Source organism: Podarcis pityusensis, assembly GCF_964106645.2.
Source record: "Podarcis pityusensis genome assembly, chromosome: Z".
In the NCBI taxonomy this organism is placed as follows: domain Eukaryota; kingdom Metazoa; phylum Chordata; class Lepidosauria; order Squamata; family Lacertidae; genus Podarcis; species Podarcis pityusensis.
The window spans coordinates 33665717-33687806 of NC_138044.1; the positions used below are offsets into that span (position 1 = coordinate 33665717).

At 44.5% G+C, this 22090-nt stretch overlaps 1 protein-coding gene across 2 annotated transcripts in view; it reads left to right on the top strand.

The window, feature by feature from the left end:
- The window catches only part of PCDH19 (protocadherin 19), a 134393-nt gene that overhangs the window by 69978 nt on the left and 42325 nt on the right, over positions 1-22090 (top strand). Inside the window, exons 3-4 of one of the 2 annotated variants that reach the window (XM_080990486.1) lie at positions 809-867; positions 8486-8658. In XM_080990486.1, the coding sequence (XP_080846612.1) occupies positions 809-867; positions 8486-8658 (232 nt within the window). The remainder of the gene's footprint in view (positions 1-808; positions 868-8485; positions 8659-22090) is intronic. The other variant, XM_080990487.1, reaches the window with a different exon arrangement.

A 22090-nucleotide genomic window follows, 5' to 3' on the forward strand; every position in this document is an offset into this window, starting at 1 on the left:
AGACTGCTGTGCGGGTTGGCTTTCTTGCATGCCACTGCAAGTGGGGTGTTTTTTTAAAGCTTTGCAATTATGTGCAGTAAGCTGTTTCATGTGAAGGTGCTGGCACACCTGCATGCTGGTGAGAGGTGATGGTGTGGCTCAGATCTACATTATTCACCAACTTAGGGATGGGGGAGAAATTTGATTTAGTTCACATTTAAAGAGGTTTTCCAAACAGTATGTGAACTGGAACCCAGCCATCCTTCAAAATTTGCTGTTTTCTGACTTTTACAGTGCGGTTATCAAGCCAGGTAATGTGTAGGGAAATGTGTTTCTTAGGGCAGAGTGTGCCTGTAGTAGTGAAAATAACACTTAAAATGCTGAAATAGCTCACTCAGTAGAGTATGAGATTCTTAATCCCAAGGGCCATGGGTTCAGGCCCTACACTGGGCAAAAGTTTCCTGCACTCCGGGGGGTGGAGTGGGTGTTGTGACTCTCACAATCCCTTCCAACTCTAAAATTATATGATTCTGTTGGGGAAATGGCTTTGCAAAAAGGTGTACACCTGGCAATACTGCATACAAAAATGTGTTTGCTAGGAGAAGTTTGCACTAAAATACTGATGAATTTTCATGAGGATTCACGAATTGCTGCAGGAATGTGGAGAACTGAATCACGAGGATGGAGAAGTGAGGAACTGAGGTGGGGCAGATTAATCTACCCCCTACCCCTAACTTGTGGCTTTTGTCCCAGCTTGCCTGGCTCTTTCAAACTGCCAATGGATTGTGCATGTAACCATCTCTATTTCCCCTCCCCCCTCTCCTTTCAGACTGAAAACTACTCTTTTGATTCCAACTATGTGAACAGCAGAGCTCATTTAATAAAAAGGTATGTAGGGTGTTTGTTTGCTTTCTATGGGGTGGCAGTGGGGGGGCAGGGTGGGGAGAAGTACTTAGTTTTAAACTGAATTCACATTGTCTAACTCTTTACTTCCCCCATTATTTTCTGCTCATTTAGTGTGTACAGAATCTGTTCATTTGAAACTCTCTCTCTCTCTCTCTCTCTCTCTCTCTCTCTCACACACACACACACCCCAGCATTTGCATCCCATTACATTCTCACTGCTTTGGCCTTTAGTTTACACACACACACACACACACACACACACACACACACCCTTCTCCAATGAGCTGTGCCTCATTCATATAGGAAAGTGAGCATACAGTTAGGCAGAACCCTGTTACCCTGACAACTTATAATTCATAGAGTTTGTTCTCTTTCAATGCACAAGAATAAAATGATAGATGTGGATGAAGAGAGCTCCCTGGCATATCAGGAGAGAAAAGGAACTTGTCGGGGGTGGGGGGATGTAAGGCAGCTGAGCTTGGGATCCCCCCCCCCCCCGCAACCACTCTTTCCTCGCTTGAAGTTTGAATTGCAAATAAAAATACACACATTTGTATTGCAGTTCATCCCCATCCCCCATACTCCCCTCCCCTCACCCTCTTTATTAAAATAAATCTATCCTTGCCCTGGCTTCATCCAAGCATAAACTCAGGAATGAATTTGGTCCCCAGTGAACGTGTTGACAATAATTACTAACATTTCAGAAGCACTTCACAGCGGACAAAAATGCATTCTAATTCTCCCTACCTTTACCCTCGCTACAATGCTTGTGGCATAAGTCATGTGCACCGGAATCAAACTGGTAAATAGTTGGTTTTGGTTTTGATTCCGTTTCTGCCAGCAAGAGCTTATTGGCCTGGCATAGATGTTTTGCTAAATGGTTGCTTAGTGTGCTGATAAGAAGCATCAGCAAGCCCTTTGGTGGGGGGTGGGGTGTTCAACTAGTTAGTCCTGTTAGTGGAAGGCCATGCAAGGACTTTCTCTACAGCAGTGGGTTCCCTCAGCTCTTCTCCCCTGTGGGCCCACTGCAGCCCCTGGGAAAAAAAAGAATCCAGAACAGCATATGGAATCTTCAAGCTGAAAAGCACTTTTGTCATAGCACTATGTTGAATTCCTTCCATAGGTTTGTGTGATCCCCACTCTTTCTCCAGTGTGCTGAAAAGAAGGAGTTTAGAAGGGTTTGCTTTCAGTTGAGATTAATCACAGCTTGCCTACGGTTTTATCAGAACTATTGTTAATGTAAATTTGGGGTAGCTAATATGGTGTCCTTCAGAATTTGTGGACTCCAGCTCCCATTAGGGGTCAGGGATAATGCGAGCTGTAATGCAGCAACATATGGAGGGCAGCACATTGCCCACCCCTGATCTATGGTTATTTGAAACAAGTCACCTTCAAAACATGGTTTGTGGTTGTTTAAACAAACCACAGTTAATACTGATCACAGTTTACGATTCAGATGACATGCTAAACTATGGTTAATCTAAATCAGGAAGGAAGGCTTCCAATCTATTCCTTGTGGCTGTCGACAGAGGTATGTTAGTAACCCATGTGGTCAGAGAATATCAAGGCAGTTTAGGAGGATAACAGTGTTTCATGCTTTTTCTTCTTTCTCTTCCTTGCTGTACCATGCAAGCTCTAATTTCACTATGTTAACTTCATTTTTAGTTTTAAAATATAATTCTGTGCATTGGTGTCATTCATATGCAGCCAAACCCTGCTGTTATTTTGGTTAGCATTACCATAAGACTTTGGAACCCATTTCTCTGCAGTTGTTATGCTTCCGAATGCCAGTCGCAAGATGCAAAAACCCCATTTCACTGCTGATTCAGAGAAAATGGCAATCTGCAGAAAACCCAATTTATGTTTGCTCCAATTCAGTGGTAAAACACAGGTTTTCCCAGGAAAAGTGCTGGGGCATAAATACCTACTGCTTGGATTTGGGCTTGGAAAGCCCAGACCTGTGCCTAGAAAATGTGGAACAAAGGTGCGGATGAGCCCCTACAGTGCAGACTTTGCTTGTGAAAGAAAAAAGCCCCATTGCACTAGTGGGTGCCCTTATGCCAGCTTCCACTAGCAGTGCTTGTTAGTTAGATCCTGCTCATCATCTTAGAAGGGGAATTTCTTGTAGCTTCCCGCATGGAAAGGAGCTCTGTTTTTTGAAGATGGTGCTTGCCACCTGCTGTTTTTACCAGGGCCAGCTCCTGCACAAAGTGCTCTCTGGAACAAAGGAAGCTGCCTTGCTTTGAGTCCAAACTATAGGTCCATCAACCTCAGTATCGTCTACACTGGCTGCCAGCAGCAGCTCGCTAGGATTTCAGAGTCTCTCCCAACCCCTCGTCCTACCTGGAGATTGAACCAGGGACCTTTTGCATGCAAAGCAGTTGCTCTAACATTGTGCTATGGTTCCTCCCTAAAGGACTTTATGGATCCATTCCATGAGAAGTTAATAGGGTAGCTACAACAAGCTGGCTGGTGCTGCCTGGAAAACTGGACTGGGCATTCTCATTTTAATGAAGTAAACTATGGCAGGCATCAGTGAACTGTGCTGTGCTGCTGGGGCCCTGGCAATTGCCTATTGTTGATGCCAGCCATGCACAAAGCATGCATCTCTCTCTCTCTCTCTCTCTCTCTCTCTCTCTGTGTGTGTGTGTGTGTGTGCTTGCATTATATAGGGAGATCAACCAATAGATTGATAGATCAATAGATATGCTTGCATTAAATATAGTAACAAAAAAAAATTCTGCCTAATTAACTGAAAGCCGCTTTTTGTCTATCAAAATTATTTTTAAATTGATTGTTTCCATTGATCAATTGGTTAAACACTGCAGCCTTAATTACAACTCCCGTTTTAAGCATTGAATTGTTGAGGGGAAACCCACTCAGGAACCTTTTGGTCCCTTTCCCAATTCTATGATTCTATTAGCTTGCTTGAATCAGTGCACCCATGAGGACTTGACGGATCGCACAATGGGTTCTGTGCATTTTGTTACATCCTTTCAGAGGATCTGATTATCCCCTTGCCCCAAAGCTCCCATTTTGTAAAAGCGATATAAGGAGTATGGCAATTATGAGCATGTCTTGTAGACAGCTTCCATTCAGACAAGGAAATGAATATTTTTTTGTCTGCATTGCTCATGATATTCAACCACAATCTTCTAATTGCTGTGGTAGAGAAAATTGCGGCCTGCATCGTATTGTTCATTGCAGTCCAATATGGAGTTTGTCCTTTCCGTAGAAGAAATCTATTCATGTCTTTTGCTTTGCACCTACCATTAAACTAAACTGACAGTTTGGTGGTAGTTTACTGTGATTTGGTGGAAGAATTATTTAACTGCAGAAAAAGCTTTCCACACTTTGGGAAAGGGACTAAAGAGAGGGTCTGGTGTTATAGGTTGACCTCTTGCATCATGGGCTTTGCTTCTGCTAAAAAGGCAAATGTGTGTGTGTATATATATATATATATATATATATATATATATAGTACAGATTGCCCAGATGTTTGATTATATGGAACTTGGTGTATGCAGCTCTTTCTCCCTGCCTCCCTCAATCCCTGCTTCATAGCCTTGGAAGTGAGACTAAGCAGAAATTCGGGAGCCAGAAATCAAGACCTGCGACAAAGGCATCAGGACCATGGACAGAGTACAGGGGAGCTCTATGGCTACAGCCAGCAAGCAGGGATCCTTACGTGTTTCTCTGATGTTGTCTGCCTGTGGACCAAGTCTGTCCTAGAAGCTATCCCAGTTTGGTCTGCCAGGCTATTCCTGGCAAATTATACCCATCTGCCCCATACCTGATGTCATGTGTGATGTCTAACCGGGACAGGTTACCAATGAGCCTTCAAAGGAACACTTGAAGCTGCTGGTGTGATTGTTCCTTTGCTGGAGCAAGGTATGCTAAAACAGACCCCTGTTCCCTTCACAGACCTACAATTCCCAGAGTGGTTTAACAGTTTAGCAGTCAATTCTTCACAGGCAACTCTGGGAATTGCAGGTCTATGAGGGGAATGCGGGAGTACCCTAACAACTCTCAGCACCCTTAACAATCCATGGGTCCCAGGATGCTTTGGGGAAAACCATGATTATTTAAAGTGGTATGATATTGCAGATGGGCCTTGGGCCAGTCACCACCTCTTAGCCCAACCTACTCATAGGGTAGTGTGAGGATAATATAGAGAGGGGAAGAGCTGTATAGCTCACCTTGAGCAGCTTAGAGGAAAGATGGTATATAAATGCAATAATAGATAGAGATGGCTCCATATGCTTGATCTGCAAAGAGAATTCCTGATAAGTCAAGGGATAGAGCCGAGGAAAAAAGAAAAAAAGGACTGCATCCAAGGGGTGCTGCTGAAAGTCTTGCCCTAATGAATGTCATGAGCATGATGTATTCATCAGAGAGCTGAAATGTCAACTATTAATCCTCCGGTGTGTTTTTAATCCAGCAAAACGTCGCTGTTTGGAGAAGTGTGATTGCTGCCTTAACTTTGTGGTGTGAATCTCAAAATCCTTACTTTTTAATTAATCTGTTTGGTCTTTCTGAATTGATTTCTCCCTCGCCTCCTGCCTCCTGTGCATGCTGGCTAAATCCTAGGTTTAAAGGGCTTCTGCAGGGATGTCTTTATTTTAAAAGGCTGCATTTGAAGGTGTTCGCGTTTTCGTGTGTCTCAGCCCAGGCTTTTCTCTCTCCTCTTTCCTGCATGCTGTTCTTGGTTCCGCACAACATCCCGTGGTCGGTGGTCCACTTGGTTTCCATGGAGACCTGAAAAGGTCTTTGCAAACAGATGCATGCGTAATTCCCCAAGGCTTTGAAGTGTGAGCCATTTCCATGGCCCTCTTGTCCTGGTGGCCAGCAAAGAAATTTGCCAGGAAGAATCACTGGCTGGTTTTGGTTTTTTTGCTAACCTGTTTGATCATGTTAGGAAGGGAATGTCCAAACATATTTCAATATGACAGGAGGCAACACTGGAGGCAGGGGGGATTTCGGTCACCATCATGCAAGCATAGGATTGGTGACTGGTTAGCTGGGACCATGTGGGGAGGACAGCTAGACATTTAGCAATCTGCTGACCAGTCAGGAACATTACACTTGCTTGGTCGCTGACTGAGGAGCCCATTGTGTTCACCAATACCTGATCTCTCTTAATAGCAAGACTCAAAACTTCTGTTCCTCCTAAGTCATCCTGCAGGAAGGGTCTTGTTGTTCCTACTAAGAAACTGTTTCACTGGCTTCCAGTGTCTAGCTGCCTTCAACGCAGGGTCTTCTAATTTTCATGGTTTATTCCAAACCTCCAGAAAGCAAAACTGTGTTTTAGCTACTTCCACAACAGCTTTCTGTGGTCTGCCAGTTGAACTGCAGCTCCGATCACCTCTGGCCATTGGTCATGTTGGCTGAAGGTGATGGGAGTTGGAGTCCAACAACATTCAAAGGGCCACAGTCCCCCCCCCCAAAGAAATCTCTATTAGAGAACTAAAAAAGGAAAGTTCCTGAGTTTAAATTGGATGTTGGCTGTAATAAGACGAGTGGGGAAGTCCTTCTCAGGTAGCTTCCACATATAAAGCAAACAGGAAAGAGGATTTTGACGTAACCTTAAGAAAAAATTATTGACCGTGTGAGTTGTTCAGTCATGGAGCAGACTGCCTCAGAAGGTGGTGGGACAGGTTTTTAAGCTAAGAGGTGAGGAACCTTTTTGTATCCACAGGCCAGATCTTTATCAGGATCAGCCTTGCAGGCCAAATTTGACAGCTTTACAAGTCTCCCCACTCTTCTTTTAAACTTCTGATCTCAGTACTTTAAAAAGAGAGTATGTTGAGACTTGCAAAGTCTTATAATTTAAAATTTATACATTAAATCAAGGGTGGGGAACCTGCTCCTCTTCCAGATGTTGCTGGCCCTGACCATTGACCATGGTGGCTGGAGATGGTGGGAGTTGGGAGCCCAACAACATTTGGAGGGACTAGCAGAGAGTGAAGCACTGTGCAATATGTACTGCAGGGCTTGGAAAGGCTAGGATTGAGTATCCTTCCTTACTAACTGCCTACGTGTGCCCTGTCTGCTGTATTTGTGGTTGAGAAGCCATTTCCTGTCCATTCTGGTTGTTCAGCTGGAGATCCTTGGGCTTTTGCCTAGCTTGAGTCACTGGGAGCAGTGCAAGCCCCAGTGCTGTTGGAGTTGTGAGGGTTAAACTTTGGCTTTGCCAGCTTCAAAGCAGTGAATTGTAGTAGTTTATTTCCTGACTCTCTCTCCAGACTTATGGAACTATGAGTTGATTCAGCAAGACCGTGGTTCCCCTGAAGCAGTGTCCTTATAGAACAGCCTTTCCCAACCAGATGCCCTTCAGATGTTTTATTATTATTGCATTGGTCCACTGAGCTCGGCAATGCCTACATTGACTGGCTGCAGCAATCCAAGGGGTTTCAGACAGGGGCCTTTCTCAGCCCTACTTGGGAGATTCCAGCATTTGGACCTGGGACCTTCTAGCATGCAAACCAGATGCTCTATCACTGTCTTTGGGCTTTCCTTATATTCTTATGGCACCAGGGCCTGAAGCTCTGGCAGCCATCAAAGGTGACAGTGCTGGATGCCATGGTGATGGGAGAGGGTGGGAAGAGCAGGAAAATCTCAGCTGATCGGTTGACTGGGCCTCTTATGCCATCAGACATGGGATCCCCCGCAATGGAGAGTGTGGCAAAGGAAGGGGGGGGGGGGAATAAGGCAAAGCAGGTCTGAAACCAGTCTTCTTGCAGCAGCTCTGCTTGCCTGACACAGGAGTTTTTGGCTGGTTTCTTCTTTCTCAGCCCTTTGGATGAATTCCTGACTCGCATTTCTCAGGCCACAAGCACAAAGCCCATGGCAGGTGCATGCAACACCATGTTCCTTGCAAATTGCCTGTTGCGAAAGATAGTCTTACAAGGATGTGAACATTTAAATATTGCATCTGTTCCGTGGGTTCCTTGCTCAGCTGCCGTGTCCTGTTAGGTGTTTCCTGTGCATTTAGTAACCTAGCCCGGGAGTTCTACTTAAGCATACCTCGTAATGTTCAGCTGCACTTCACTAGCAATCACAGGAGACCTCTATTTCTGTGCCATTGCAGGAGTTCAGAGATGTACATCTTGTGCTGAGCTGAATAGGTTGGATTGTTGTTGTACTTTGTCTCTTCCGATTACTCTGCTCTTACAGAGAAGGTGCTCCTGTGCCTTCCCTCCCACCCCAATATTGCCTCTAGTGGAGCTCTGGCTGTGATCTGCTCAAGCTTCCCTCCTTGTCCTCACTTTGTTCTGCAAGCTACAACGCAGCTTAGGCTCGCAGGAGGATAAGAGCAAGAATCTTCTCTAATTTTCTGCACACCTTGGGGGCTGCCTCCAGTTCTGACTGCCTTGTTGAATGCCAAGCGCCAAGATCAATGAGTTGGAGTGGCTGCTCTCTTGTACTGGAAATAGCCCCCTGTGACACCCTGGTGGAGAAAGCTTACCTTGCTCCCTACGGGATGGTGGGAATGCTGCAGATCCTGCCTGAGGCTTTTGACACCCTCTGAGCCATGGGGGTGCTTTGTGTTTTCAGACACAGCTCTGCAGAGTAAATCACTCTTCTTTCTTCCACCCAGCAGTTCGACATTCAAAGATCTGGAGGGGAACAGCCTGAAGGACAGCGGGCATGAGGAGAGTGACCAGACAGACAGTGAGCATGATGTCCAGCGCGGGCTGTACTGTGACACAGCTGTCAACGATGTTTTGAATACCAGCGTCACCTCCATGGGGTCTCAGGTGCCTGAACAAGGTTTGTTGTGTCAGTTATTTTACAAATGCTACTTGTGATTAGTTTGTTTTTTTAGAGCACACAGGACCCATACAGATAGCCTGCTGTTGCTTGTGAGCTGTTTTGCCTCTCCTTTGCCCTGAGCCCATTGATGGTGCTGCTATGGAATGTTTGTGAACATTCTGACTGCTCAAGGAGAAAGTGCCTGCAAGTGACCATTAATGAAAACAATGCTGTTCTAAGGAAGGAAGGGAAAGGCCTGTGGAAAAGGCTCATGACAGACCTGCAGGCAGCAAGGGTTGTTGGCAGGTAGGTTAGTGGGGAAGAGAGTGACATTCAGGAGGTGTGAAGCAGAAGACATGGAAACGAGTAAACCAAAACCAAAAGGAGAAAGGACTGTTAGAAAAACATGTCTTCTGAATATCACAATTGATCATTAAGCTAACCCACATCTGCCTGCAGATTCTGGCCTGTTTGTGATTTGACCCTGTAGCTTAAGAATAATGTGATGAACTAAAATTGTCGGTCAGTTGTCTATGCCACACGAACTTGCTGTTCCAGGAGATATTTGCGTTTACCTAACAAACATTTATGGGCAGTATGTGTGATGTCTTTTAAAAAGCTCACTACATTTTTACAACTATGGCAGTGGTGGCATCCAGGAGGAGTCATGCTGGGAGAAGCATGACCAAAACAACAACAACAAAACCACATCACAAAAAAGGTGTGCGGGGGGGGGGGAGAGAAATGTTTTGCGCATATGCTGATTTATATCCCTGGATGCAAATTTAGACATAGCTGCTGTAATTTAAATAGGAACACAACACATTTCCTTGCAGTGGGGAATACAGTAACAGACCTGCAGACTGTTAATGGGAAACGTCAAGGCCCCCCCGCCTCCTTCTTAACTTTAAACTGAACTTGGACTAGACCATTCCTTAAAGAGACAACTGTCATCTGCAAACTAGGATACATTGTCACCCTAGCTGCCAGGAGTCCTTTGTTTCTCAAAAATGTTCTATCTGCTCTGGAAACTGTTCCACCTCTTACCTAGGACTGAAAGAGATCTACTCAGTGCATGCTCAGAGGCACTTTCCTCTTTATTTTTGTGCACCCCGAGTGTGAATCCTGACACTCAGACTGTTTCTGGCATGAATCTCTGCTTGCCTGTATTCTGTTTGTCCTTCGGGGCCTCTCTGTCCTTTCCTTTGATGTCCCTCAGGCATTGATGGCTGGGATCCAGTTCTTCCAGACTGTGTCTATATGAGCAAGAACGCTGTCAGAGACTGAAAATGCACATCCATTCATAAAAAGAGATGCTTTAGAAGTGTAAAGCATCTGTTTCTCATCCTGACATGATGTTTTGAAACTGTTCTTCATGCCGCTTGACAAATGATGTTGGTTTGACCTGTTGCAAAATGTTCTTCTCGTAACTGGAAGTCCCAAGTGATCAATTTTGCCTGCTGCAGAGGCGTTACACAGCTCAGCTCAGGACCTTTTCTGAATCTGGTTTCCTCCCTTGGCTGTTGCAACTTTAGATCTTGCTGGAAGAGGTTCAGAGAAGATGAGGAAGTGATTTATAAACATGCATTTTAGGGGAATATGTGAACTGCATTGTGCTTTGCACATGCCCCTCTCCATCTTCCATCCAAGCAAGCAAAAGAGATTAACACAGCCCAAGGGCACTCAAGTGTGGAGCAGAGCCAGTGAAGGGGTGTGGCCTCTAGGGAGGGGGTGTGGCCTTGGAAGTGCTAGTGTGGGCTGGGAGGGTCCTGGATGGAATGACCTGGACAATCGTGTTTGGCTCCTAAGCCTGAGTTTCCCACCCCAATATACAGAAACAGCAAACTTAGCTGCTGAATTATGATGGCTATGTAGCCAGAACAGGTGTAGTGAGAAACAAGAAGGAAGCATTGGCATGAGAGCAGGTTTGCAGAAGTACAAAAAAATGTTTGGGTGTGAGGAATCTAAGGAGTGCCCCACAGAAAACCACCCCATTGAGGAGTGAGCGATGTTCAATGACCACATAATATTGGATGTCTTGTGAAGTGGGGGTAGAGGAGAGAATTGAATAGTGTCCTGAAAGAAGGTGTGGCTTGCTAAATTGGGATCATTAGCCACTGCAACTTTTTGTTGCAGATCCCAGTTATGAAATGGATTCTATGTCTCAGGTTTTGAATGAGAAGTGAAAAAAAATATGCCCTCTCCATATTTTTCTTTTTCTAGCAATCTGCATAGCTTGAACTTCATACGTACTAAGATCCTGTTTTCCATCTCATCCAGACATGCCTTAACAGTTCTGATCTGCAGTCAGTTTGTAACCCAGGCACAAGGCACACACATTCCAACCCCACGTAATTTGTGCGGTGGAGCACATACATTTTGACAGTAGGGGTGAGGGACATGCAATTCCCTTCTGTTTCAAAGCTTCAGTATTTCCGTGTAAGAATTAACTCCACGGAAACTGAACGTTTAGAAGACTGGAGGAAACCACTGGTTTTACAAAACAGGGATTGTTATAAAATAGGCTTTCACCATTTTATTAGAAAAACATCTACAATAGGAATCTACAAAAAGATGACGTTCTCCCCAGAAATTGGAAGTTGGTCATCTTTCTTTTTTTTTAAAGAAAACCCATAAACAAAACCTAAGCATTAAAAAACAACACCTCTTGTATAAAATGGAGGGAAGCAGATATGTGAGTGCATGTACGAGTTAAAGATCTACCTCAGATCAGCTAACTCCCTCCAAGAAAGATTTCTTTAAAAAGAGGACTCCCCCCATCACCAATGAGTTTGCCTTTCCTGTCTGTGGGAGTGCCACTTCTTTTGTGATTTCCTGTCTTTACTTGAAACTATAATGAAGAGCTTTCAGTCAACAAGATTAAGCTCCCAGAACCATTTTGAGTTTCTCATGGGGTTGGGGGATAAGATTAACTGCAAGGCTCAAAGGCCTACTCTTAGATCAACTCAAGATTAAATTACAAAGGAAGTGATGCATTTTAAGAGATTTGTTGTAGTTATTGTTTATACCTTATAATAACCAGAGTTATATGTGCCCTCGAGGAATAATTCAATCTGAAGCAAGAAGATGGGGGGTGGAGGAGGAGGAATTATCCAGGGCCTGCAAACATTAAGTGTCTTGCAGGATTGTCAAGCCAATATTTGTAATTACCAGGGCCCTGCCCCTTCCTTTCAGCATGATACAAGGCATGTCTACTTCAATCGTGGCTGGTGCCCATTGGGGCTGCTAGGGCAGCAGGCAGGAACCCTAGCAGTAGGTAAAGACAGAGCTAATGACAGGCCAAGCCAATTAATTATAGCCAGGGCTTTTTTCCAACTGCCCGGAACTCAATTCCAGCACCTCTCAGCTGGGTGCCATTGCCACTGCCATTATAAGAGAACAAGGGAGGTGTTCATGGTAAGTTCTAGTGCCTCTTTTTCTAGAAAAATAGTACTGGTTATAGCTTTATTCCCATCCTCCACCATCCACACTAAGCTTAAAGAGAAGGAAGCTGACAGGCGGTGCTGTCCTTAGACTGGGTTGTAAGTAAGAAGGCAGATGAATGGGAGCTACCTGAGTGAGGTTGGTGGAGCAGTGCCCTCATTTGTCCTTATAGAGCAGCCTCCACTGGTCTGCTTGGAAGAATGTTCCAGTAGTGTTCACTCATGCTTACTCCCAGGGAAGCACAAATAGGTTTTTAACCTTAGGCTCCCTTTCATTTGGCTGTGGAATGCATGACCTCTGGGAACATGTGACCAGGTAATACATTGGTGTGTGGCTTGTGAGTCTCAGCCCACCTCAAGGACTGCCTCTCCCCATATAAACTGATCCAGACTCTGCAGTCATCCTCTGAAGCCCTTCTTCGTGTGCCTCCTCCACAAGTGGTCAGGAAGGTGGCAACATGAGAATGGGCCTTTTTCTGTGACAGCTCCATGTTTGTTGAATGCTCACCCCGGGGAATTTTCACTGGTGCCTTCATTATACATCTTTAGGTGCAAGGCAAAAATGTTCCTCTTCAACCAGGCCTTTGGCTGATAATAATTATTTTTTTTGTGAATTTATTCTGTATTCTTAGCTTGTGAACCACCCTGATGTCTTCAGTTGAAAGTATATATAAAGTATATAAAGTTAATTAATAATAATAATAATAATAATAATAATAGATAAATACTGATCATTGAACACAGGAGGATATTTCTCTGAACAACCCTTATGGCTGTGGGCATAGCATGGTAGCTAAATGGCAGCTGGATTAGGTTAGATTCACCACGACTGTACTTAAGTTTCCATTGTCTCTTAGGAGAACCCTCCTCTCCTGATAATTTCTTCAGCACCCGCCCTGGGAAATATGACAGCTCCACCAAGGAGGAAAAGCTGGCTGTGACCTAGGGAATCAAAGGGCTTCTTTCCCACACCGTCCAAACAGCAGAATGCTCCTTGCCTGAAGGAGAGGAAAGGTGCCTGAAACCTCAATTCCTGGGGTATTTTGGTGACATGACTTCAGTTGACCCTGTAAAACTTTCTAAATGGGAGTCCATGGCCATTACTTTCCAATTTACCACCACCGGCCATGCTTAATGGGCAAGCTGCAAGATCTCCTGTAATAATGTATTTTCTGGACAGCCTTCTTATGGGCAGAGATGAGAAAATTAAACATTTATAGATTTGTGCTATGGAAGTTTAAATTCTTTCCAGACCTAGACTGTTTCTGAAATAACTTAGCATTTATTATTCTCCTCTAAGAAAGGAAGGAAAAGTCTTTTAAAAAAAGAAAAGTTGGTGGGAGGGGGAGGGAGCAGGGAGATTGGGTCAGTGCCATCAGACCTCCAGACCCAAGCTGGTTCCTCATTTTGAGCAAGGTGCGCTCAGAGGGGAAACTTCTCCCTGAGTGGGCTCACCTCCTTGGTATTGTCATTCTTGCCTCTTGGGCTTTTCCTCTAGGTGTAAACTCACCTCAAGGGGAGCGGAGACGGCTGCTTCTTGCTTCTGTTACTTTTTGCAAACTTCCTTTGCTGTTGCAAATTGTGTTGAACAGCAAGGAATTTGTAAACTATCTAGGGAGTTTGCAGAAGGCAACAGAGAAATTAACATTAAAACTACGAAGGATTTGGATGGGCCTTTAATGAGTTTTCAAAAAGGGTCACAAATATGACTGCCGATGACCCGCTTCTGACCGAGATATATGAGCTGACTGTAGCTATTGACTGGTAGGAAGGTATTTATTTTCCATGCTCAGAAACACTCTTGTTGTATCTCCTCCTCCTCCTCCTCACCTCCGTCTCCCAACCCCACACCTGGTGTTTCATGATTGGTTTCTTCCACTGATACTTTGGTAGTAGTTTTTTTAAAAATGAAGCACTTGTGAGATTATTGTAGAGCTACTGGGTTAGAAACTGGAGTTGCATATCTGGGAAAACCTGTTTTGTATTTTTAAGAGTTTCTTCATGAGCATGGAGCAAGTTGTCCTTTTTTGTGCATACTACTTTTACAAGTGAGACCTGCAATAAAAGGTTGCAGTTCACCACCAGCCATTACCTTCTTCACAGTACTCCATTACACCGAACCTCTCACCTGATTTTCACTCTCTCCCAATCAATCAGCATTTCATGGCGACTGAGCATGCTCAGGTCTCATTGGGCTGTTTTTGAGGTTCCGTTGCTCATATTTCCCCCTCCACTCTAAAGCTGTTTTGTAATTCTGAAAGCCTTTCAGTTCTCTTGAGTCTGTTGCTACCTCCCTGGACATTGGAAATGCATTGCATTTACGTCAATGGAAGCATCGTTTGTGGCAGTCTCCTCCAACCTCCAGGTGTTTTGGATTACATTTCCCATCATCCCTGACCATTGTCCCTGATGCCTAGGGCTCAAGGGAGTTGTAATCCATTGCATCTGGAGGACACCAGGCTTGGGGAAGCAGGTTTGATTGTATGGCCATCTGGAACATTGCAGGACAAAGAACCCAGAGAGAACTGTGCACATTAATTCCACCAATCCAGAAGGGCTTTGGACTTTCCTCCAACATGCCATGAGTTGCTTCCAGAACTAATTCCCTCTGTGCTGTGCCTTTTTGTGCTTGTGAACAAATATTTCATCATGAAGCGAAAGCACCTGTAAATTGAAGCTGCTGACGGGTCTCAAAAGCTTTCCCATAAGAACTGCTACTGCTGCTGTCTCTCAGCTAATATTGCATAGAGGAGGTGCAAAACACTTTAATGTATTCCGTGCAAATATTATGTAAATTACATTTTGGTGTGAATGAGATATGCAAATACGCTGTGCTTCTGCAGACTCTTACAGCTTTCTAACGGGAACCTGGGTGGTGATCCTCATTGCCCTCACCTCCTTTCATCTAACTGCTGCTCTCATGACTCTGAATCCAGAAGATCTGCATAAAGCACTTTTTTATTGCCAAGCACAGGTGTGTTCACAATACAGTAGAGTCACATCTTCAGTGGAGGTTAAGTTCCAAGGCCAGCAGGTAAGGCAGAAATTACATACAGCCAAAAGTATCTTACCAGATTTTCAAAATTACATCATTTGCAGCACTTGGTCCCAGTGCTGGCAGACAAGGCAGTGGGATGTCCTGTGGGGAGGGCCTTCCCTGTGTCTCTGCTGCCTCCCCTCACTCCTCCACATGCGAGTGACTAGCAGAAGTGAGGAAGAGGGAGGTAGAAAGAAGAAAAAGACTGGAATGGATTCTAAAAGTTGATGGTGGGTTCTTAACTTCTTCCTTTTTTAAAGCTTCAGCATTCCTTATTCCTCACTACTCCTGTTTCATTTTGCTAAGCTGCATTACATTATTCATTGTTTGTGTTGGTAAAAGGTTGCATTTTGAAGGATGTTGGAGGCTGGTTTATTGGGGTTGAGCGTTTATGGGGCAATGTCATAATGCAGTGTTGGGTTTAAATCCTGTCATCTGCGAACTGGAGGAGAGTGAATTTGAAAAAGAGGCTGTCTTGTTAATATTTTAAGCGCCGAGAGTGATTTCTGTCTACAAAACAGGTGCTGCAGCTGAGCACGTATAGTTGAATTTGCATAAGCTTAAATGTGTGTATGATGCAAGTTGACTGTGGAGTCAGGTGGGCCAGTGTGGGGAATAACATGACTGCTTGGAGCTGGAAAGTTATTAATCTCAGGGATGGAGGGGCGTGTAGTGGCATAAAATGATGGCACCTCAAAAAGGGTTAAAGAGAAATTGGATTGGAATCTGGTGCTGGTGGCAGGGAATTGGCAACCCACCCCCCAGCCCAGGTGTGCCCAATTGTCAGTCTTTGGTTTGTATGCGCCTCCTGAACAATGTTATCAGGCTTCTTACTGCTATAGTAAACATGTTTTCAAGCTGTAAGACAGAGAGAGAGAGAGTGCTTCCAGCACTTCAATGCTAGAGCTCTCTTTATATGTAATATAATTAATGTCTGTATCTGGATGCAACACAATTATATGCTTGAGTGCACATGCTCCATAAAGGTTAAGTCCATACTATTAAATGGTGCCAATTTTATTACAGAGCTGATCATTTGAAGCTCCTGGACATACTGTCTGGACAGTCAGTGTCCCACAAGATTATATTGAAGTTGGTCATTTCTGCAATGGAGGCACACTTGCTAGAATCCGCTCTCCCACTGCAGTTCTACTTACAGTTTTTCTGCATTTAGAGTAGCTGGTCTTAAGAGTCATAGACACAAATGTAAGACTTCAACATCCATGGTTCAGTGTGAATGAAAGTAATCATGTCCATGAAAAAGAGAAAAAGTAGTCATGTACATGTTCTTCTCCAGGCAATGGACTCAACTAGATGGGTTTGTAGCAAAAGTAGCATGATTTTAGGTATTTTTTTTAAAAGAGAAGCAGCACAGTGTCAAGCAAATCCAAAGTGCCAATAAGGCAATAGCAATTAAGGCAAGGTTCTGGTTTTGATAAGGCAAGTCAACCTGACCAATAAGGCAAAGTCAAGGCAAAGCAGGCAACACCCTGGAAAGCTCCATACACAGGGCTTATCCACTTGGACAGCAGCCTCTTCAGTTAAAGGAGCCTTCCTTCCTTGAATAGTCATTGGCTGTGGTGTAGGAAAGACCTTGCTACAATGGTGGCTTCTGGGCTAGAGTTCAGGAGATGCTTCTGAGTCAGCAAGGACACCCCTGGCTGGTTTTGAGTGCAATTCCCTCCTCCCCAATTCCAAATCCATGGCCTTTAACATGATATCAGTTTACATTGCGACCACAATCTGCAGGGGATCGATCCCCCAGCTGTCTCAGATATGCAGTTGGACAGCTTCATTGGTAGTGCCCTTATTTAGGATTAACCAATAGTATCAAAAGGATGAGAAGGGGAGGGGGAGTCCGATGATCAGCTTTCAAGGTAGGGTTTAGAATCTCCCACTCAAAATGACAGGTCCAGTCATGCTACAATGGTGGCTTCTGGGCTAGAGTTCAGGAGATGCTTCTGAGTCAGCAAGGACACCCCTGGCTGGTTTTGAGTGCAATTCCCTCCTCCCCAATTCCAAATCCATGGCCTTTAACATGATATCAGTTTACATTGCGACCACAATCTGCAGGGGATCGATCCCCCAGCTGTCTCAGATATGCAGTTGGACAGCTTCATTGGTAGTGCCCTTATTTAGGATTAACCAATAGTATCAAAAGGATGAGAAGGGGAGGGGGAGTCCGATGATCAGCTTTCAAGGTAGGGTTTAGAATCTCCCACTCAAAATGACAGGTCCAGTCAAGCATTTTCCCATTGCAGTAAGTTTTGTGACTGGAATTAATGTGCCATTGTCTGTGCCTTAATGGAGCAACTCTCGGCCCTGACCCCAAGCACTTGTGTCTGCCTTTACAGGAAGTCTATGGCTCTTCCCTTTTCTCCTATTGAATTATTGAGGCTTCCCCTCCTCAGTGGAGTCTCTTCCGAGGCAAAGTCTGTCAGTGTGGCATTACAAAGGGGTGGGGGGAGGGTTGGAGTGGGGAAGGGAGGGGCTCAGAAGCATCCTCCTGACTTCTGCCGCTCATCTTATTTTAGCAGTCGGAATTGTGCCCAGTCCTTTTAAACTTTTTGATGGTCTTAATGATTGATTAGAATGATTTCATCAGTTGGAAAGATTGCTTTTAATTGCTCTAATATGCACCCAATTTGGAGTTCATTACTGCACTGAATTGTTTTCCTTCCCCTGCTAATTGATACCAAATGGAACCCACCGGAACCTGCACTAATGTGCTGTTCCTTTGGTGTACCTGCCTACAAGTTAATAATCTGTTTATTTCTGAGGGTGCAGAGCTATCGCTTGGAATGCACTCAACATATTTATTTACTGGTTCTTTTTGTCAGCTGAACTTTCACGTAGCTGGTTTGTTTGGGAGAAAACAAGGCTCCAGAGAAACCCAGTGCCTTTCTAAGTCTGCTAGGAATTTGCTCTTTAAAATGTGTAATGTAGGATTTAAAGCTCTTTCCAGCTATGCATACTCTGTGCTTTTTGTAAAAAGCAAACAACCCAAATTTCTATGCTAAGGTTACCTGGATTCTGTGCTAAGAAAATTCATATGGGGAAATGGCCATAGCTCACTGACATAAGCAACTGCTTTAAATGCAAAGGTTAAATCCCTGGCATTTCCTGGTAGGGTAGCAACTGGGAATGACCCCTGTCCGAAACCCAGGAGAGCTATTGTTATTCAGAGTAGACAGTACTGAGCTAGAGGGACCAATAGTCTGACTTTGTATAAGGCAGCTTCCTATGCACCTTTGTATATATTTTGTTTTGCATAATTTAGTCTGCTCTGCTAGTCATATGGGGAAAGAGTTGGAGAGTACCCCTACAGTACTGAAGTCAGAGGGAATGGGAATCGGGGGGGGGGGGTTGTAGAAGGTAGAAGATTCATTCCTATTCAAGGAATGGCAATTGCCAGTCCAGCTGTGGTAGTGATACACAGCTGGGTGCTTTCCAGCAGCTAACCCAGAAGGGCAGAGGAGGATGCCCCTGATGGTGTGCTAAAATACTCCTTCCTACCTCTTTCAACACTACTCCCTCATAGGGACTGATCTCCATGCCCCCTGGACGGGAGCATAACTAGGGAGATGGAAAATGGTACAGGAAATGGGTGCAACTTGTTGATGGGGTTCGCATATTTGATGCTAACAAAGCAAGTTTAGGGAGAAGGAAAAGACTGAATGCCAATGTCTCTCTGCCTTCTGGAGGCATGGATAAAACTAGCTAGGGTGGGACCAAGGGAGGGTCACTGGTGTGTGTGTGTGTGTGTATAAGTAAGGCACACCATCCTCCACACACATTAAGGATAGGTAAACATCTATTTGGTGGGCTGTAGCGATGCCATTTGAGTACTGAAAGTCAGCTCCTCTCTCTGTGGTCTCTGGGATCTTGGCAAGCTTCAGTGTCCGCTCAAATACTTGTTTTTGGGTGGGCGGGCAGGGGAGGCCCATGACTTGCAACTACAGGTGGTTGGCTATTTGTAGCCTTTATATGACTGTACCCCACACACCATTGCATGGTGCTAAAAAGAAGCAACCAATTTAACAACAAAAGAGTAAGGCACTAGTAGAAAGACATATAGAATCAATTTGCCCATTGAACAACTGTAATGGAGGTCTCTAAACCATATTAAAAACCCCTAAGGCTGAATTTCATACTTTTTACAAAGAATTATGCCAGGCATAAGGCCTGAAACCAGACAGACTTCTTTGTTAAAGCTTCTCTGCCCATAACACAAAGGAAAATTGAATACAAAGTGGGTCATTCCTTAAACGAAAACAGGCATCCTCAAGGGTCTTGGCCCAAATGGTCAATAACTTTTACAAATTTCTCCTTGAGATAGCTCTTCAGCTTTATTGACACTCAGCAAACACAAGGCAAACAACCACACATTGTTGAACGTAGTCATGTCTTCACCCTGTTCAAAGTGTTAAAAGGATTGTTCAGTTGTACATGTTGTAACTGGGAGGGAAACTGCGGTAAAAAAACACCATTTTAATAGCAGGAAACAATTTGGTGTGGTCCAATAGTTCAGTGAGGTTTAATGATGGGTGTATATATATATATATATATATATATATATATATTTGGCATATCCTTTTGCCCACAACTCACACCAAATAACATATTCACCCCTAAAGTTTTTAAATTTGTAAACATCCTGAATGGAATCTGCATGGGCTTGATTATCTGTAGATGTAATTTCAGCAGCTGAATAGGAATTGTCTAAGAAAGTGGTTTTCAACCAGTGTGCCATGCCACCCTGGGGTGGCTTGAATGGTGGTCAGGGGTGCCACGAGCAACACTGGCCTCTGTCCCTCTTTCCTTCGCTCCCTCCTCTGATGCCCTCTTGCCTGCCTCCCAAAGACTTTGTTGCAACATACCTGGCTACAAGCTTCAGAGGCGAAGGGTGCTGGTTGCCAGGAACTGAGGTGGCCTCAGAGTAAGCAAGTGGGTGAGGGAGCCCAGCTAGCCTGTCCACCAGCCCTTGCTGTTGGGAATGGACAGACAAGTCCCAGGCCCCTGTGGGGCAGTGTGAGGAGGTACCTCTCTTTGGGGCAGCTCAGAGAACAGGGGTTGCAGCAGTGGCTGCTTGGAGGACTCCCAAGGAGAGGGGAGAGAAGAAGAGGATGAGGGAACACTACACAAGGGAGGATGTTTGAAAAAAGGGCGGGAGTCTGCCAGCTCTGCAGATAGGGGCTCCTGCACCCTACTGGCCTCCTGTGCCCCACAGGAATGCCGCAGAAAGAATGTAGTTGGTCAAGGGAGCTGTGGACTCAAAAAGGTTGAAAACCTATGGTCTAAGAGATCATGCTAAGTCTCTTGTTGTGCATGTGTCTGTGTACTTCAGAATAAATAAATACATTTACGATTCTGAGGAGGGGGTGTGTGTTCCCCTTGTCTCCACCCTCCAGAGGACACCCATGACATTCATTCAAGCTTATCATTGTACATAAGGGCTAGAAATCTGTTCCTTTGTTTTTAAAACCGAAGTGAATTATTTATCAAATTTTACTGTAGCTTGCCATACTAGGAATGCCAGCATGACATGGATAGTTCTGTCTCCTCCCCTCCCATGTGTGTGTGGTCTGGCCCTAGGTCGACACAGGTTAGCAGGGCATCATGTTTATGCCAAAAAATACTTTGGACTTCTTAAGTGATGGTCACTATCATTGTCACCCTACCCTTTGTACAAGGAGCTTGGGGGGATCTATTTGTAAACCACTTGGAGTTTTTTTCTACAGTCAAGCAGTATATAAATGTTATGACATAAACATAGGGTTCCCCTCCACACCTTTGAAGTATGTTAGGTTAAGAGTGGGTTCCGGCTCAAGGTCACCCAGTAAGCCCTGTAATTGAGCAGGGATTTGAACTTGGATATGGGTCATTGTTCAGCATGATTTATATGCAGCTTTTCTAGACATGAGTAGGTTAGATGGCCCATTGATTGGCTCTTGCTCCAGCATGTTCTAAAACCTAGAAGTGGCCTGAGATGTGTTGACAGCTCCCATCAGCCTCAGCCAGCACAGACCAACGATCAAGCATGATGGGAGTTGTAGTTCAGGAGCATCTGCAGGACTGCAGGTTCCTCACTCCTGGATCAGTTGTTTTCTTTTCAACTACAGCGACAGTGTTATGTTTACATTACAAACTGGTTTAAGCACAAATCTTATAAGGCCTCACAAATGAAAAGGCACATAATTTACTTTGCACAAAGCATACTGGTCAGTATAGGTCTCGTTCCCAACCTCTCTCAGCAGTGGGAGAAGCTGTCTGTGCGGAATAGCTTCTGACATTGCAAAGCTGCACGGCGCCTTGCTCCATAAACGATGGCATGGACCAGATGCTCATAGCATAATTGAAAATTCCATTTTATCAGAATAGCATTTGCTGTCAGAAAGTTTTATCTTTACTTTAACAAAGAGGTTGATTAGATCCCTCAGGGCCCGAATTAGCATCTTTGAGGCTGGATACCCTCTTTTGCAATTCATGGAGTTATTTCTCCTTTGGTTTTGCTCACACTGAGTGCTTTTAAAAAAATAGACAGAAGACAACACATGCCTCTGCCCTCTTGCAAACCTGTCGGTTCCCAAAGTTTAGCTACTTCATTTCAGCCCAGTGGAGAGGGGGAGAGGGATTATTTTATTTCTTCTGCTGCCTTTTTCATGTTCTGCCTTGGAGACTAGAAACTCAATTTGGTTGGGAAATGCGTGTTTTAATGTGGTGTGTGTGTGTGTGTGAATTTGAATGAGCTTGCTACATGTTTCGCTGTGTCTAACTTTTCTCCTAGAAGTAGATAGAGTTGCAAACTAAGTTACTGAGCCTGAGGTTTGTGGCATGGGGACTTATGAAACCACAGGGCTACAAACTGTTAGGAAAAAAATAAAAATCTGATACTTAGGCAAAGCCCAGGGATATGGTCCAGTGGCCTGGGGATTTAACAGTGTTTTAACAGTCAATCCTTATTCCCAGT